General features: G+C 32.6%; 1 protein-coding gene and 1 long non-coding RNA gene across 5 annotated transcripts; both read left to right on the forward strand.

Annotated features, from left to right (window-relative positions):
- The first annotated feature begins 719 nt into the window (after positions 1–719).
- On the forward strand, positions 720–6057 carry LOC134716004 (uncharacterized). Of its 4 annotated transcripts, XM_063578665.1 has the most exons (4): positions 720–893; positions 2918–3360; positions 3731–4347; positions 5493–6057. In XM_063578665.1, exons 3-4 carry the CDS (start codon positions 3735–3737, stop codon positions 5783–5785), a joined length of 906 nt encoding a protein of 301 aa, XP_063434735.1. In that variant the 5' UTR covers positions 720–893; positions 2918–3360; positions 3731–3734; the 3' UTR covers positions 5786–6057. The 4 variants fall into 4 exon arrangements, with proteins under 4 accessions (XP_063434735.1, XP_063434732.1, XP_063434733.1 ...); XM_063578662.1 differs by lacking the exon at positions 2918–3360 and having other exon boundaries at positions 723–893; XM_063578663.1 differs by lacking the exons at positions 720–893; positions 2918–3360 and adding an exon at positions 2644–2798.
- Positions 6058–11128: 5071 nt separating this feature from the next.
- On the forward strand, positions 11129–13159 carry LOC134716006 (uncharacterized). Its single transcript, XR_010106824.1, has 3 exons — positions 11129–11249; positions 12211–12310; positions 13000–13159. It is a non-coding gene; the product is annotated as an uncharacterized LOC134716006 (long non-coding RNA).
- Positions 13160–17537: the final 4378 nt, after the last annotated feature.

Below are 17537 nucleotides of genomic sequence, written 5' to 3' on the forward strand. Positions count from 1 at the left end.
ACTTGTATGGTAATGTGATTTATTTAACTATCACCAGTTAACCCGTCATTCTGTTAACTACTATAACTAACAACCTGTCTAACATTAATCTATTACAAACCGAATTACTTATTAACTTGATTGAAAAAAATCTCCATTGTCCTAATTTGAATTTAAACTAAAATAGCTGAATTCTTTCTTTAGTCTAGAATTAAAAGGTACCTATCTTGTTAAACTGGTTTTTTTTTTACCAATTTAACAGTGGCTGATCTAGAAATTTTCATACGGGGGCCCACTGACTGCCTTAGAGATGTCCCGATCCCGTCACGCTTCAGTGATTCCCTATATAACCAACCAAAGGTTTTTTTTCTGAAAAAGGGGGGCCTGGGCCTCCCCCCTCAATCCGCCTCTGTTTAATCAAAGCCTATTTTTTCTATCGATCTCACAAATAATTTCATGATTTATTAATATAATTATTTTAAACTTGCACTTCAAAACAACGTCGGAAAATCAAACTCGACTTCTCCAAGAAGGGACGATCGGTTTACAACCCGATCAGTCTGCTAATGTTATAGGACTGCGCCAGGTGGCGCTTTGATCTTCATAACTCAATTTAATAGTTGGATGTTTAGTTTTGATTAAATCTATTTTCTTTATATTTTTTGTTGTTATTGATTCCATAATAACAAGATATATATTTTTGCACATCTGTTTCTATAAAAACTTTTAAATAAATCGACAACATTTGTCTTGGTGACATCTTATTATCCTGCTCAAGGCCTTACATACATATGACTATGATATATGAATATGTTAGTATTGACATTTTTCATGAATATGTATTACTTTTTTATAAATACTATCTGCATGTGTGTTTACTTCGGTGTGTCTGTATGTCTCCATTAATAAATAAGGTAAGTTTTGATATGTTTTTGTTATTATTTCTATTACCGTAAATGAACATAACACTTCTCATCTCCGAGACATCCATCTGTATTCAAAAAGCAACTTTTCATGGTTATTGTACAAGTTCAAAGTCAAACGGTTGTACCTAATAACTTTTACACATTTATGATGTTAATTTCTACAGTTAATTAAAAAGACAAACGTTTCACACTTGTGGTCTGGAATATTGTTTGCCTTTTGCTGATAAAAGAAAACTTTCTTGATTCCAAAAAAATATGATTTAATTCGTTATCAAAGGTACCAGACTTATATTCTAATACGCCAGACGCGCGTTTTGTCTTCACAAGACACATCAGTGAGGCTCAGATCAAGTTATAAAGCCAAACAAGTACAAAGTTGAAGAGCATTGAGGGCCCAAAATTGTGCAAAATACGTCTAAGGTAATCTATGCCTGCATGGGACAAGAAAATCCTGTAGTATTTAAAAAAAAATCATATTTTGACAACAGGAAAATAAAATAACCATATAATTGATATTCATGTAAACATCGAAGTGCTGACTACTGGACTTAAAACTGAATTGTCTACCTTCAACTATAAACTATTAGAAAAATACTGATCACTGTAAAAGAAAACAAAAGAATGGTAGTTAGCGTCAAACATTTATTGGAATTAATATTGATATAAACAATTTAATGTTTTTACCAATAATATGACTTAAATCGCCTATTATTTTATCTTTTTAATTTTGCCCTGTTTTTACATCCAGGAACACAACCTTTCTGACTTGATTGTGATCCTGGATTGTTAAGTGTTTGAACAGTGGAAACTTTTGCATACATATCCAGTTTACAATAAATCTAGTAGGACGATCTGCAAACATTCGATACTAAGAGTTGCATGGTTACAAATTTGAACTGAAACTGCATGGATAATGAGTTCTTTCAGTTATTAACAGAAAAGAGGGGACGAAAGAGACCAGAGGGAAGTCAAAATCATAGATAAAAAATAAACAGACAACGCCATGGCTAAAAATTAAAAAGACAAATATTAATACACAAGACACAACATAGATATCTAAAGACTAAGCATCACGAACCCCTCCGAAAACCGGAGTTGATCTCAGGTGCTCCGGAAGGGTAAGCAGGTCCTGCCTGCTCCACATAAGACATGTCGTGTTGCTTATGTTATTACAAACGCGGTAAACAGTCTTATTCAGTAGTGTCTTTTTAAGCAAGACTTGTACGTAAAATCTATGGTTCTTTATTGTGCACTTAACACTTTGACACTTTTTATACTAGAGATAACAGATTCAAGCCCCACTCAGCTGCAATTTTCTTCATTCTGTATATAACCAAAACTATATGCCCCTTTGAGCAGAGAGAAACTGCTGGTAAACTAGTCTTGTGTCTATATCCGGGGGCCCTCGGTTTGGATCGTGAAAACAAATTTCAATAAAATACTAACAATAAACTAATTTGGCTGCAAGGAATTGATCAGTGGTTTATTAATTTGACATCTAAAAATCTAACAGTCAAATGATTTATAACAAATTGAAAAACTATGACGTGTAAAATAGTAATTCATCAAATTTGCAATCCGACTAAATAGATCAATCAATATAAGTACATGCACTTTTTAAAATGTCACATATACTTTAATTAGATCAGTATGTTCTTTATAAAAGCCCTTAAGATGTTGTTCAATGTGAATTTATAGACGAACTTGCATTAAATATTTAGGTAAATATATTAACATGTTAATCATATAATATTCATACCTGCGGGTGTGGGATTTTCTCGCTTCGTTGAAGAAGTAGGTGGCCTTCGGCTGTTATATATCCGTTACATATATATATTTGCTCTTTGGTCGGGTTGAAACATATTCCCGTTTCCATTTCCAATCATGTACTATGTAAGTATGTACGTTATAATACAACAATTAAAGAAGATGTGAACGGGGATATAAAGAATCTATTCATTGATTATTGGTATTTTTAAAAAGCCACTTCAGCATATTTGGCTATATTGCAGCGACCGTATTTTATTGCTGAAGGAAACTGTAGTAACATGGGAGAACCACCGGTCTTTGGCAAGAAAACTGGCAACCCTATTCAGAGTCTGATGCACCTTGTCACATCCTCAGTGTTGAAACGCTTTTGATATCTGAAGATGAACTTAAATGACAACACTGCGGCCAAAAAAAAAGAAAAAAAGACACAAACAATAGCCAGAGATGGATTCGAGTAGGGGCGAAGTGCATACAAATCTTTCCAAAATAAAAGTGATTGCGACGGTCGCCGCTATATTTACAAATTCGATATCCGTGCCACCATTTCTCGAATCTTAGATGCTACCTTGAAAGCTCAATAAACATTACACAGAAAACTGACTATTGAACAACACGAAATACGTTTAACACCATATATAAGATTATTATTTGATGTAGCATTAAAAAGAAAGTATATGGAAATGAGGTATGATTATCAACGTTTTTTTTTCCCCGGTTTTGACAGTTCTGAAGGAATACACCTGCATGGGGCTAAATCGACTAAACTGATTGTTTGAAATAAACTTGTAAAGATTGAATCGTTAAATGGTAAATATGATATTTTGAATGTTTTAATAACAATGAAATCGAGCTACAAGGTATATTAACATATCCAGACAGCAATCTAATGACACATAACAAAAAATATGTTTCTGGGTAAACATGCGATCTTGGTAAATTATTTGGCATTCTTGAGCAGAAAAACATGTACAGGCAAATACAAAAAATCATTTATAAAGGAAAGCTGCTAGCATTTAATGAATATTTTACACAATCAAATTTATATTTCATTCCAGCTAAATGACGAACTCTATTCCACATAGTGATTCCACCATGGAACCAGTCACCATGGAACCAGTTTCAGTATTTTTGAGTTTTGCAATAGTATTCGATGTGTTCCAATTTTTGGTGATTATCACGTCTCTCTGCGGAGGGCTTGTTCTGCTCCTCGTATTGCCCATTATCAAAAGAAGGAACTTTTGTACACTGTGGTTACTCATTCTCTTCGGATTCTTACATGAATTTTACAGCGTAATTCTATTAATGGCGTTGAAATCAAAGATTCAACCAGCAATACATTGTGTAGATATTCGTATTATGTCGATGCTCGTAACAAGTTATATTTTATGCACCATATTGACATCAGCACTGAAAAATTTGACAAAATCCGGCTTTCTTCGGATCTTCGTATGGATTTATGTCTTGTGCATAACTTCATATTTATCTAGCAGAAAATTTACTGAAAACAGCAACCAAGATCTCAAAGTTGATATACAACCAACATTTCACCTCCGTCTGACGTCATGTGGAACTAATTTGCCCATTCCATATTATTTGTTTTATGAATACCTTTTAATCTATATACCGATGGTCATAACTTTCATTTTAATCAGAAAGTTTCAACCAAGTACAGGTAAGTCATATTTTAAAATTTGTTTAACAATTTCCAATAAGAATAGGGGGCACTATAGTTTAACTACTGTTATTGTGTATATCAGGGAATCAGGATAATCTAACAACTTTGTTGCTTTAAAAAAAATGAATAAACGAGATGTAGGTACATGTCAATGAGAGACGGCTTACTTACAACAAGACACACATAAAAAAAGGTTTTGGCGTAGATATAAATTTTCAATACTATGTACAATATGTATCTATGTGTATACATACACGTTTCTTAACATGAATAGGTCGATGTAGAGCATCAGCTTTATGCTGTTGTCTGTGCGAACCTTGTTGTTGTCTCAATTAACGCATACGGACACATTTCCTGTTTGTATTCATAAGGAAGTCGCCGATGATATGCCAAGAAACTAGCTTGTATAGCCTCGAGTCTAGAACTAAATGAACAGAGAGTATCAAAGTACAGGCATCAAATACGAATTGAAGGACAAAACATCTAGTTTTTCTGTAAAGATATAACTATAGACTGGTGAAATTTATAACTTCGGACAACTTTACATACACCAACATCAACGAAACATGTATAAGGATACTGCATTATAAGGAAACGAATTATAAAATATACAGATTCGGGATACTAAAACTCATTAAGAAGAGAAAATATGTCCCTTGTGACTTTCAAAAGTAGCATGCAGAAGAACTCCATATCACGCTTTAATGTGCAAAACTAAGCACAGAAACATACAATTATTTCTGAAATTTCAAATAGTTCTATCTTATTTTAAAACTATGACGAATGAAGCTAAAACTTTATCAAATTTAGGGAAAGACAAATAACGGTGTACTTATTACTGACAATTTTGTACTTATTACTGACAATTTTGTACTATTTACTGAGAACTTTGTATTATTACTAACAATTTTGTTCTTATTACTGACAATTTTGTACACATAACTGACATCTTTTTTTGTACATATTATTGACAAAATTTCTAAATATAACGGATGAGAATTTTTTACATATCACTGTCAATTTTTGTAGATAAAATATTTTCCCTATAACCGATGGTAAGTAACTGCCAATAAAAATCACATATCATGTTCTTCTTTTTCATTATAATTAAGTTTTACTAATTGAATGTCTTTTCGTTTCAGATTTCCGTTTCTGGAATGTACCGTTTTTGTCTGATTACTCGCCTAGTGGTATGTGCAGCAGATGCTCAAAGGAAAACAAAACAATACAAATAACTTTAGTATATTTAAGTGCCACTGTTTTTATCATTCGGCCATTAATGGTTGCTTACCATCTCGTATTTGGAGGTTCTTATTATGAAATCGTCACCAGTATAGTTGTGATGGGCACATACTGTTTCTTGTGCATTGAAACCTTTATAGGGCTGGGAAGATGCAAAGCTGGTTATTTATTTAGTGAAAAATTTACATTATGACAATTACGTTGGAATAAATGATTAATATACCATGGGAATAATTTTAATAAATTCATGAAGAACACGTACGTTCTTAGTGGCTAAACTTGTGTCTAATCCTATTGTCAATGTTTTTGGATAATAAGATATGTTTAAACTTTTTAACTACAATGGAAATCATTTTAATTTCTTCAAGATTAATTGTGTGGATGTGATGTTTATTTAAATGATTTTAAATAAAATAAATGTATGTCAAATGTATGTGCAAACATAATAAATGACATAAAACTGAGTATCTTCTAAACATACCAAAATGAAGTAGGAAGATATATTTAATGCCGAAGGAAAACAATTGACCTTTTTTTCAGAATAACGCATCAGTGCATCTTAAGGGATTTCTCGCTGTGTTGAAGGCCACCTGTGGCCTTGTCTATTTTCTGCTCTTTGTTCAGGTTGTTGTCTCTTTGACACATTCATCCTTTTCATTCTCAATTATATTATACAATATGAAGTATACCGCTTTCAGTTTAAACAAAGCAGCCGTTACATAATACAATCTAATTAAAATATTGATCTCTGATTACGTTATACTCATATGCAGTATAACGTAATCAGAGATCAATATTTTAATTAGATTGTACATAATATTGTATACTGACGCCACACTAAACTCCGAAACTGATAAATGAAACAAATTTAAAAATACCACACTAGGCAAACACAAGACTAACAAAGGCTAGAAGTCCCTGATTTAGGACAGGCCGGCAACTATGCGGCGGGGTTGAACATGTTTTGTGACTTATCAACCCTTCCCTATACCTCTAGTCAATGTGGAATAAACAAACTCATAGAATAGTTTACACACAGTAAAACTCAGTTTAAAAGAAGTCCGAGTCAGATGTGTGAATAAGAAATACAAGACACTAAGAAAATGGCCATGATCAATATAAATCTTTAATCTAGGACTAATAGTATTAACAGTTACTGAAATGTCATTGGGAGACCTCATTTACACTGACCGGACGATGGTGTCTGAGTCCTTTGAGAATTAAGCACAATCCCTCCCGTCAGAGGTTTAGTATCACGCCATTGTTAATTTTATGAAAACAACAAACCCGTATCCAACTGGTTTTATGGGCTGCAAAATACAAAAATCGCAAACAACAACCGAGCGACAACCATTGAATAACAACTCCTGATAGTGGATATACTGAGGCACATCAAGAATGTGGCGGGGTTAAACTTTGAATGCGCTCAACCATGTCGATCCTTTTAGTTTATTAATAAAGCACGACGCGTTTGAACTCCCTCAAAAGGTCTGGTTATAAATATGGTGTATCTCGGATATCCATTTGTTTGAATAATGTTTAAAAAATTATCGATATGATTTTCAATCTAATAAAATAAATCAAACATTCAAAATGTACAGCAAAATACAAACTTCAGCGAATTTGAATAGAAAAGAATATGCAGAAGTCACAGCGAACATCTTTGCATAATATGCTAAAATACGATTATGAATCATCTATTATATGAATTACACAAAACAGATATGACACCGATTTAGTCTGGTGCACTTTATTGATTTATTTCTTTTTTTGTTACTTTATAGAGCAGAAAAAAATGATTAAAATCTTATCTATTGTCCACAGTAGAGTTATTTGAGTTTAATCAATTCAGCTTAACAGATCATTATATAATCATATTCAAAACAGTGTGGTCCTGGCCATTGATTGACGACCTAAATTATCCCATTGACTGGGACAGATTAGGTGAACGTTTGTCGGTAACAATCACTGCTCACTTTGTACTTGTTAAAGACACTGAATCTGTGGGGTCACCAAAGGTTCTCAACACCTAAATAAAGCAATTCGAAAAACGAATCCGGAATAATACGATGTGTTGATTTATATTAATAAATATTAAAAATATAAATCAAAACATAAAGGTTATTCCTGAATAATTTTTCCAATAATTTTATTATTTAAGGCGTTAAGAACCTTTGGTGACCCCACAGTTTAAATTCTATAATAAGTAAGAAGTGAGCAATGGTCGTTACAGACAAACGTTCACCTAATCTGTCCCAGTCAATGGGATAATTTAGGTCGTCAATCAATGGCCAGGACCACACTGTTTTGAATATGATTCTATAAACAGCATGAGATATCGGTTTTACCATTTTTTCCCCCACTTTTGAATCCATTTTTAATATCTATGCATCAACATCACGGGAAATAACCTCGTCATATCGATGAAGCGTGCTGGCTGTTATCTGCTTTCTGGTCAAGTTGTTGTCTCGGACATATTCCTCATTTCCATTCTCAGTTTTATTAAACAGCTTTACTTTTCATGACCTGTCTTTGTATGCAGATCGTACTACTACGAGTGTCTTGTAATCGAACAAGGGACAAAGGAGCACTCGTGTAATCCCACATACAAAACTTCATTTGACAAGGATGCGACTCTGTCCAATCATATGCCCTTCGTGGCTTCAAAATATCATTCATTGAGCAGCAAATCGGAGGACTTACAAAGGAGATTGTGCTATGGTAATTTTTGTTTACTCGTCTTTCTTTTTTTCTTACGTGCTTAGTCTATATGTCTTTTGTTTTTCTTTGTTGACATATTTGTTTATTTTTACAGTGATTTCAAAGATTATAACACAATGTTGACTGCTGTACTCCTATTTTTTTTACCTTTTTACTATTATATAGATATAGGAAGAGGTGGTATGAGTGCCAATGAGACACTCTCAATCCAAGTAAGAATTTATAAAAGTAAACCATTATAGTTCAAAGTACGGCCTTCAACACGCAGCCTTGGCTCACATCGAACAGCAAGCTATAAAAGGCCCCAAAAATTTCTAGTGTAAAACCATTCAAACAAGAAAACCAACGGTTGTTTGTTTTGTTCAAACATCGTTATCAATATAATGGAATTTTATTGGACTGTCATACAAGTCAGAGGTTTAGCTGGCTATAAATTTAAACTAGTTTTTATACACCATTTTTTACAATTTTAAAAAAAATGTTTATATATTGGCATTCAGTGTTTGTCATCAAAACATGTAGCATAGTCATGCCAAACTTAACCAAAATATGACAAAAGCACTGTACTAAAGTCTAAACGCTCCTCGATATGACGAGGTAATTACCTGTGAACATTCTATGAAAAAAAAGATACCACAATTACTCTTTATCGTATTTTATATTTTGGAAACAGCTGTCAAATTTCTATAGATACAAATTTTCAAATATTTAGTATTCTATTTGCAACACAAGGTTATAATTCAGATGTGACAGGAAATGAAATACTCACCTTTTTTTCTTCTTCAATTTTTCAGGTAACATTAACTCGTATCAGAAAGTAAGAACAGTATTCCCCTAGATATGTGAATTTATATTGAACTGGAAGTCACTTTGGTATACAATTATACAATCGCTTTATGCTCACATAGATTACGTTACAAACTGGACACCATTCAATCTGAGACAATCATAGGAAATTAGTAATTTGTACCAATTTTTATACATTGTATTGAAGAATGGAGACGAACCAAGCAGATGTACCAAATATCTTAGAATCTTAGAATCTTATACATTCAAAAAAGTTTTCACTTACACTGTCTTTGGCGGACCAAGTTTTCCAATTTATAGACGGAAAATTTAAATCTTCAGTTAGAAGTATATGTGTATATTACTCTTCTAAGTTACTTATTTTCAATAGTAGTTCATTTAATAATCTATGATTCTCTTCTGTTGATGACGGACTTTTGTATGTAAATCCTACTAAAACGGTTTATCATTATTCATTAAATTAATCTTACGGCACATGTGAATTCCTTAAAGTCTAGTTTAAAAGTTATCTCTACTGCTTGCAGTTCCTGCTTGATGTACATTATTAATATACATCGACCACTATTTGGTGGAAAATTTTCTGGGAAAATGGCATAACCCTCTAATGCTAATTCTGATTTATTCACTATATATCTACTGTTCTTCGTAAGAACTTCTGTAACCATAATTATATCTGAGTTTACTTCATTGTTCATGAATCGTAATTTAAATTCATCAATCTTGTTTATAAAGCTATCGACATTTGCAAATAAACTTCAGTTTCGTAAAAGTATTATAGTCATTTTGTCCATTCAAATGCTTATCACCATTCTTTAACACATAATGTAATAGTGCACATCATTTGGTATCTCCCTTTATTTTGGTGCTCCAAACAATCTTCGAAATGTCGATGGCGTAGAATTCACTTAGAACATCATTTGTGAGCTTAAAAAGTTTATAATCGGAATGTTATATAGGTGTGCCTGTCCAAAAACAGTGCAATCGTGTTACATCTATCATCAAATTTAGCATGCAACTTATTGTAAATTAGATTTATTTCCCGGCCGAGGGTATCACCAGCCTAGTAGTCTGCATTTTTTGTGCCGACATGAATTCAGTATCATTGATATGGTTATTGTGACGGATGGGTTAACTAAAGTCTAGACAGGCAGTAAAACAACGTCTGGTTCGTTTGATCGTATAATCTGAACTCAATATAGCAACATGATACATAACAATAGCACAACGTTAACAGAAGATAATGATGACGTTAACAATGTGAATGGAAACGGCGTTAAAAGTAGTGTTAACGTTTGACGCGTAAGTTAAACTGTCTCTAAATCACCGACAGTTATATTTATAAATAAACTGTTTACAAAATTTTGAATTTTTGAAATACTAAATTAAGGCTTTTCTACCTCAGGCATAGATTACCTTAGCTGGATTTGGCCAAACTTTTAGGAATTTTGGCCCTAAATGCTCTTCAACTTTGTACTTTATTTGGCCTTTTTTTTTCTTGGATTCGAGATTGGATGAGTCTTTTTGTAGACGAAACGCGCGTCTGGCGTAAAAACAAAATTTAGTCCTGGTATCTATGATGAGTTTATTTAGTTTGAACTAAGTGATTATTAAAGACATTTATTATTAAATGTACGTGTGAACGAGGCATAATAGTGTCTTTTCATTGTTGTGGGATATACAAGTACCCGCCCACGTCTACTCTATTTTCATACAGCTTTTAGTCTATATTAAAATTTCCAGATCAGTGAGACAGTGAGGGGAAAAAGAAACAAAAGTTAAGATAAATGAATAGAGTTATTCCTCTTGTTACTGGCGCTCTCTTATCATGAATATCATGTACAATAACATAATATTTTTGTTGTATTCATGATTCCATATTTGTTCCATATCATATTTAATTTTTAACAATCGTATGTATGTTAAATTGCATGTGTTGTTTGTGTGGATAACTTAAACTTTGTGATTTTTGTTGATTTATTTTATATATCCTTTATGTATAATGGTGAAGAGGGAAAATGGTACCGGGTTCGGGACTTCTACGACTTTTATCCTCTCCGCTCTCACCAGTCGTCTCCCTTACCCCAAGGTCACGATTGGATTTGCATGACTGTTTGAAGTCATCAGGAAAGGTAGCTTTCAGTTTTATACTGTTATAAACACAGCTCAGATAAGATAAACCTTAAATTTCCATAATACTTGATGTTGAAACAATTTACCATAAAAAATAATGTTCTTTGTGTTTTCCTCAACAAAAAAATACCATTTTCATACCTCTAAAATACACTTGTCAGTCTTGAGAACAGAAAAACCTGAACTGCTGCCTGTGCTGGTCAAGTTTAAAAGACTAGCATTCATAATAGATATAAACAAGCTTCAGAAAAAAATAAATCTTTTATTTGTATTTTGTAATTTTTGAAAGGCGCATTTAAATCATCACTGCAGAGCCAAATTTAAAGAGGGTAAAAAATTTAGTCATTTTACTTAAATAAAACATTTGACTAATATACATAATACATTGTATCACTTTTTTTCGCCATCACTGGACATGAGTTGCATCAGAATAGAAATTGTTCGACGTTAGGGAAAATTATAGAGGATTGCAAAATCTTAAAAAGTTTATAATTATAAAATATTCAAAGCATATTATTTATAGATATCAACTATCTAGTTCCTGCCAAGCTGTAATACTTTACTAGGTGCCAATGTTGGCCTGTACTCCGAATAAAATTGTGGTGTACATGGTGTTAGTACAGCAAATAGTATATTTGCCAAAAGGTTATAATGAACCTTAATCTAAGCATACATGTATATTCTAAATGAATTTGAAACCAGACATCTTGAAAGATTTTGCCTAAAAGCTTCTACCTTTAATCAAACTGCTTTTATAAGATTTATGTATATTCTGGACTAGATAATCTGATGATGGTTAAAAATTTGGAATAGATAAAGTTTTTTTTTAATTTCCACAATCGATATTTATAAAAGTAGCTTTTGCCATTATTTGGTGATGTCATATACATGTACTCTTTATGATTATAAAAAGAAAAAGGAAAGGTATTGAAATCACAAGTTTCTTTCTTTCTTCTGTAGGTAATTCAAGATGAGTTTAGATGGATTACCAGATTCAACATTCAAAGGTCAAGGATGGAAATATCACTTCAATACATTTACCTTAAGAGGGAAATTTAATGTGAGTACATCATGCATGTCACACAAAATATGTTTTTATTTTTATGCAAACACTCTAGCTATATATATAGGTGAAGGGGCATTAAGTGATTCATATTTCTGTCCGTCCCATTTTTCGTTTCTGACTGAAGTTTTACTCGTTTAAATTTTATGAAACTCATACACAGTACTATAAACCATAAATTCAAACAGAGTTTGAATTTGGGCAGTGAGTCACTTTCCTTTATAGATTTTGACCTCTCTACAAGTTGGTAATTGCTAATTTCAATTCATAACCATGAATGATTGCCTCATGCAAATTTTACAATGATCAAAACCCTTACCTTTTTCAAGTACAAAACCATTAACTGAATTGTCGGCTCTTGACTTGGGACATGCATACACGGATTCTGACAGGTTTGTGGTTTAGCAGTACAATCTAAGAGCACACTGTAAAAATCTGACAGTTAAAAGGGCCTAACTCATCAGATTGCATCAGACAAACTACATAAAACTCAATCAAGAACACAAGAATATAGATATGAGAGTACTCCTAGTTACTTAAACTATTTCAAAGCCAATAACAGCTAATAAACATTTTTGTGTCTAAGACTCAAAGTCAATTGCTGGAATGAATAAATACTATATATGTGAATTCAATTTGTGAATTCAATTTGTATATTTAAAATAAACCTATCATTCTGTTTTCAGCTTTCTGTTTTAACACTGGGTTGTTATACACTTTTTGGATTGTATAAGATGGGAGGAAAGAAGAAGAAAGCAGTACAAGGAGTGAAAAAATGACAATATTATTTGTTGTTTGTGATATTTTCTAGAGTTGAAATGTAAATTAAAATATGTGCTTGATAAACTTAGTTGTATTATATTTCTCACAACTACAAATAATGTCAAACTACAACATTTGTACAAGGTATCTCATAAAAAACACCATTATAAAGTTTTTAGTAAAACTTGAAAAAGAAAGGTTCCCATGGGCAAACGTAACAACAAAAGTTTATTTATATTCAAAACATTCATATAACCATATTACACCTATGTCACATGGTCAATCTCCATAGGTTCATCAGATATTGCCATTTATACACCCCAATTTATCTATGAGCACAGACAAATCTGTGCGTTTAGAAATTTTTAAGGCATGGCAGGAACTAGGGATAAAGTCAAATGCATTTGTCAATTGTTTCAGATTTTGTTTTTAACTTCCCTTGATAAATGAAAGCACTTTATTTTATTGTCACATATTTTTCTGAGTACACTGAACAAAATGACTTTATATTTGGTATGCAGCTTGACAGTTATGAGTTGAAACAAGTTTAAAATCTTACAGACATTTGTCTGTCAATCCTGTTCTCATCATCGCAACTCTCTAAAACTACACATTAAATTTTCAACAGGAAAAAAATATTCTTTTTTTGTCGAGCTTGCAACTTTTATCCCAAAAAGCTTGACAAAGGGGTAGTTATCCGGTGGCGGCATTAGTTAACTTCTAAAAACTATAATTTTTAAGGTGGATGACCTGAATGCTGCATACTTTGTATATAATAGATGCCCCAAGTTACATGGTTTCCATCAGACACATGTTCAATGTCCTTGACCTCATTTTAATGGTTCAGTGACTACTTGAAAAAAAAGGTTAAGATTTTTTGTAATGTTAAATTCTCTCTTAAGACAAAGGCAAATAATCTAAAGAATTACTATTGCTATGTATTTTCTGAATGCATCAGTGCATAAATAGATAACAGAAACAACCAAAAATGTTGGGCTGCACAACAAACCATCTGAACTGCCAATGGCGACTATGAAAAATAGATGTGATTTTTGTCGAGCCTGCAACTTTTAAGCTCGACATAGGGATAGTGATCCGGCGGCGGCGACAGCGGCGTTAGCTAATTTCTTCAAAGGTTTATATTTTAGAAGGTGAAAGACCTGGATGCTTCATACTCTGTAATAGATACCTCATGTTACGAAGTTTCCGTCAGTCACATGTCCAATGTCCTGGACCTCATTTTCATGGTTCAGTGACCACTTGAAAAAAAAGTTTTTTAATGTTGAATTCTCTCTTATTATAAGTAATAGGATAACTATATTTGGTATGTGCGTACCTTGCAAGGTCCTCATGACTCAGACAGTTTTCACTTGACCTCAACCTCATTTCTTGGATCAGTGAACAAGGTTAAGTTTTGGTAGTCAAGTCCACCCATTTAGTATCTCAGATACTACAGGCACTAGGTCTATTATATTCCATGTATGGATGGTCTGTTAGGTTTACATGTCAAACTGGCAGGTGTCATCTGACCTTGACCTGATTTTCATGGTTCAGTGGTTATAGTCAAGTTTTGTGTTTTGGTCTGTTCTCTTGTACTTTATGCAATAGGTCTACTTTATTTGGTGTATGGTACGATTGTAAGTTGTACAACTCTAGGGTGCACAAAGTTTTGTATATTATAACTAGGGGTTATTCCCCGACTAAAAATAGACATGGAGGGTAGTTAGTCCCTTTTTATCAACATAATTGATGAAAAAGTATTGGTTTTTTTATTTGACTAAAAATAAGTTAATTAGCTTCAATTAAAACAGGTTGAATAATTAAAATTATTTAAAAAACTAGATTTTAAATATACATGTTTTGAGGGGAGACAACACTGTAAACATCCCGTTTTTTTGGCAGTGAAAATTTAAAATTTATTTGCAGCCACTGTAGCTCTTTCGGAAGTACCCTGAAGCATGAATTTTTTTAAATCTAGGTAAAAATCTATAAAATTCATACAGTTATGATAATGAAAAATGTGCACATGACCTGATTTAAGGGTTTTTATGCTTAGATTAGGCAATGTTTTTCCCATTTTCCCTGGATAAAACGTTTTGGTACTATTGAAAGAACACTTTACTTTTATTTCATTTTTTAACTAGAGAAAATTCTGATTCTAGTGCAAATATCTAGTTTTATACAAGTGTCTTTATTAATATTACCACCACTTAGGGTCAATTATACATGGTCCCTCAAAATATGACATCATAGAAAAGAACTGTTGATTGCACCCCTAGCTGGCAGGTGTCATCTGACCTTGACCTCATTTTCATGGTTCAGTGGTCAAAGTTAAGTTTTTGAGTTTTGGTCTTTTTTTCTAATACTATACGCAATAGGTCAACTATATTTGGTGTGTGGAAATATTTAATGATCTACTGTGGATTCATTATTGGTCGTTGGATACCAATTTGTGATGGGTTTCGTGGGTTAAGGTGAACCACGAATTCAAAAGTTCAACGAATATCATATTTTCAATAGGCTTTGTATACAGCGAAGGGAAAAACCACAAAATCAAATATCCACAAATATGCTAGTTATCGGCAATCCACGAAAATTGATATCCAAGAAAATAGATGAATCCACAGTATATGTCAGTTGCACAGGTTTTATTTGACCTTGACCCCATTTTCACAGTTCATTGCTCAGTGTTGAGTTTTTTGTGTTTTAGTCTGTTTTTCTTTAACTATAAGCAATAGGTAAACTATATTTGTTGTATGGAAGAATTGGTAGCTGTACATGTCTGCCTAGCATTTTTCATCTGACCTTGACCTCATTTTCATGGTTCATTGGTCAATGTTTAGTTTTCTTGGTTAATGATAGGTTTATGTGACAGTTGTAATAAAGCCTACATTTAGGACTGTTAACATAATATCAATGATAAGAAAAGAAGGCGATATATTTCAGCATGTGCACTCTTGTTTTTTTAAGGAGTTAAGCCTCTTAATTTTTTTTTGGTCTTATATATTAAGTGCAATAGTTTGTCATCTCAACACCTCTGAAAACACACATCATAATTTCACGAAACTTTGTAGTTAATGAGAACATGATGTATAAACTTGTGCATTCCCACAAGAAACTTTTATCAGTTGACATTTTAGGAGTTGTGAGACTTTGTTGGCTAATGACAATGTGAGGCCATGGTGTATATGATTATGAGGGTGTTCACAAAGGTTCTTTAATCATTTCAATGAATTATACAAGGATTGACCATGAAAGAAATATGGCTGTCACCTTATTTTTGCTTGTGTACAAAGAAAAAGATGAGATGGTTATGCTATTGTACTTCTTTAACAGAAATTACATTTTCAAATGCAAATCTTTTTTTAAAGTTTTTAACAGAACAGGGAGATACATGTTTAGCATATGCAGTTGTTCATGTTATAATTGAACATTTTTAATTCTCCAAGACTGATATTGATAGCAGAATATATCTGTATTACTAACAGAGTAATTCCAGTTTTGTTTCTTTAATAATTTCAACCCTTCCCTAAACAAGGAAAAAAGTTAGTACATGTTGTATAATATTTCAGGTGTTCCAGGCTTGTAAAGGTAAGGTTACCAAAGATCCCTAGCTAAGTCAAACCACATTCTTAATTAGTACATGTATTTGTAGCATTTAGGAGTAAGATAAAGACTGGTTGTTTTAAAGCTGAAATAATGTGTAGACTTACATTTTGAACTTGCATTTTTACATCATAATGTTCTTATCCTGATAGGCATGTAATAACTGCCATTGGATTCTAAACACATATCCACAGTTCATCTATTATATCTCATTCACAAAATAGAGATTCCAAGTTATTTTACCCTCAAGTTCCACATTTTGAGGAAAACAAGTTGGTTAAATGCAGTTGAACTAATTCATATTTGGGTCTTTGTTATTCAATTTCTGAGCAAATCTCATTTAATAAAGACAGGAATGATAAAAAGATTTAATCAGTTCAGCTTCTTATTCAACTTATTGAGAGAAAAAAATCTGACTCATCTGAGTTGAACCCATGATTCTGTGACATTGTAGCTTGTTGAGTTGAGACTAATGATATAGACAGAAAAACAGTGCTATATAAATGATATTCAAAATTCAGACTGATTATAACTAGCCCCCCACAAACCACTTGCATTTGTACCTACAAAATTGAACAATAAATTAAGCAGCAGTACTAATATTGCCAATGAAAAATCGTGCCAAATATCAAAGAAAAGGAAAAAGAATGCCCAAACAACTACAGCTCCTTATATGATCATTTTTCTCTAGATTTGTTCATGACCACTATGTTTAAATCTTAAAGGTAATGAACTTCTTTGCAGGTCACAGCTTGATATGACCTCAAAGGTCCAACATGAACAGCTGAGGCAACATTTAAGCTTAGTACAGTTCTGAACTTGGATTTTGATTAAAGATTTGAAATAGCATAGGTTT

The sequence above is a fragment of the Mytilus trossulus genome, chromosome 4 (genome assembly GCF_036588685.1).
Source record: "Mytilus trossulus isolate FHL-02 chromosome 4, PNRI_Mtr1.1.1.hap1, whole genome shotgun sequence".
Taxonomy (NCBI): domain Eukaryota; kingdom Metazoa; phylum Mollusca; class Bivalvia; order Mytilida; family Mytilidae; genus Mytilus; species Mytilus trossulus.

Bases quoted from the DNA above. Each gene is read 5' to 3' on its own strand.
- LOC134716004 (XM_063578665.1), top strand. From the start codon at position 3,735: ATGACGAACTCTATTCCACATAGTGATTCCACCATGGAACCAGTCACC. The intron at 4,348-5,492 runs GTAAGTCATATT...TTTTCGTTTCAG, and splicing joins AAAGTTTCAACCAAGTACAG to ATTTCCGTTTCTGGAATGTA.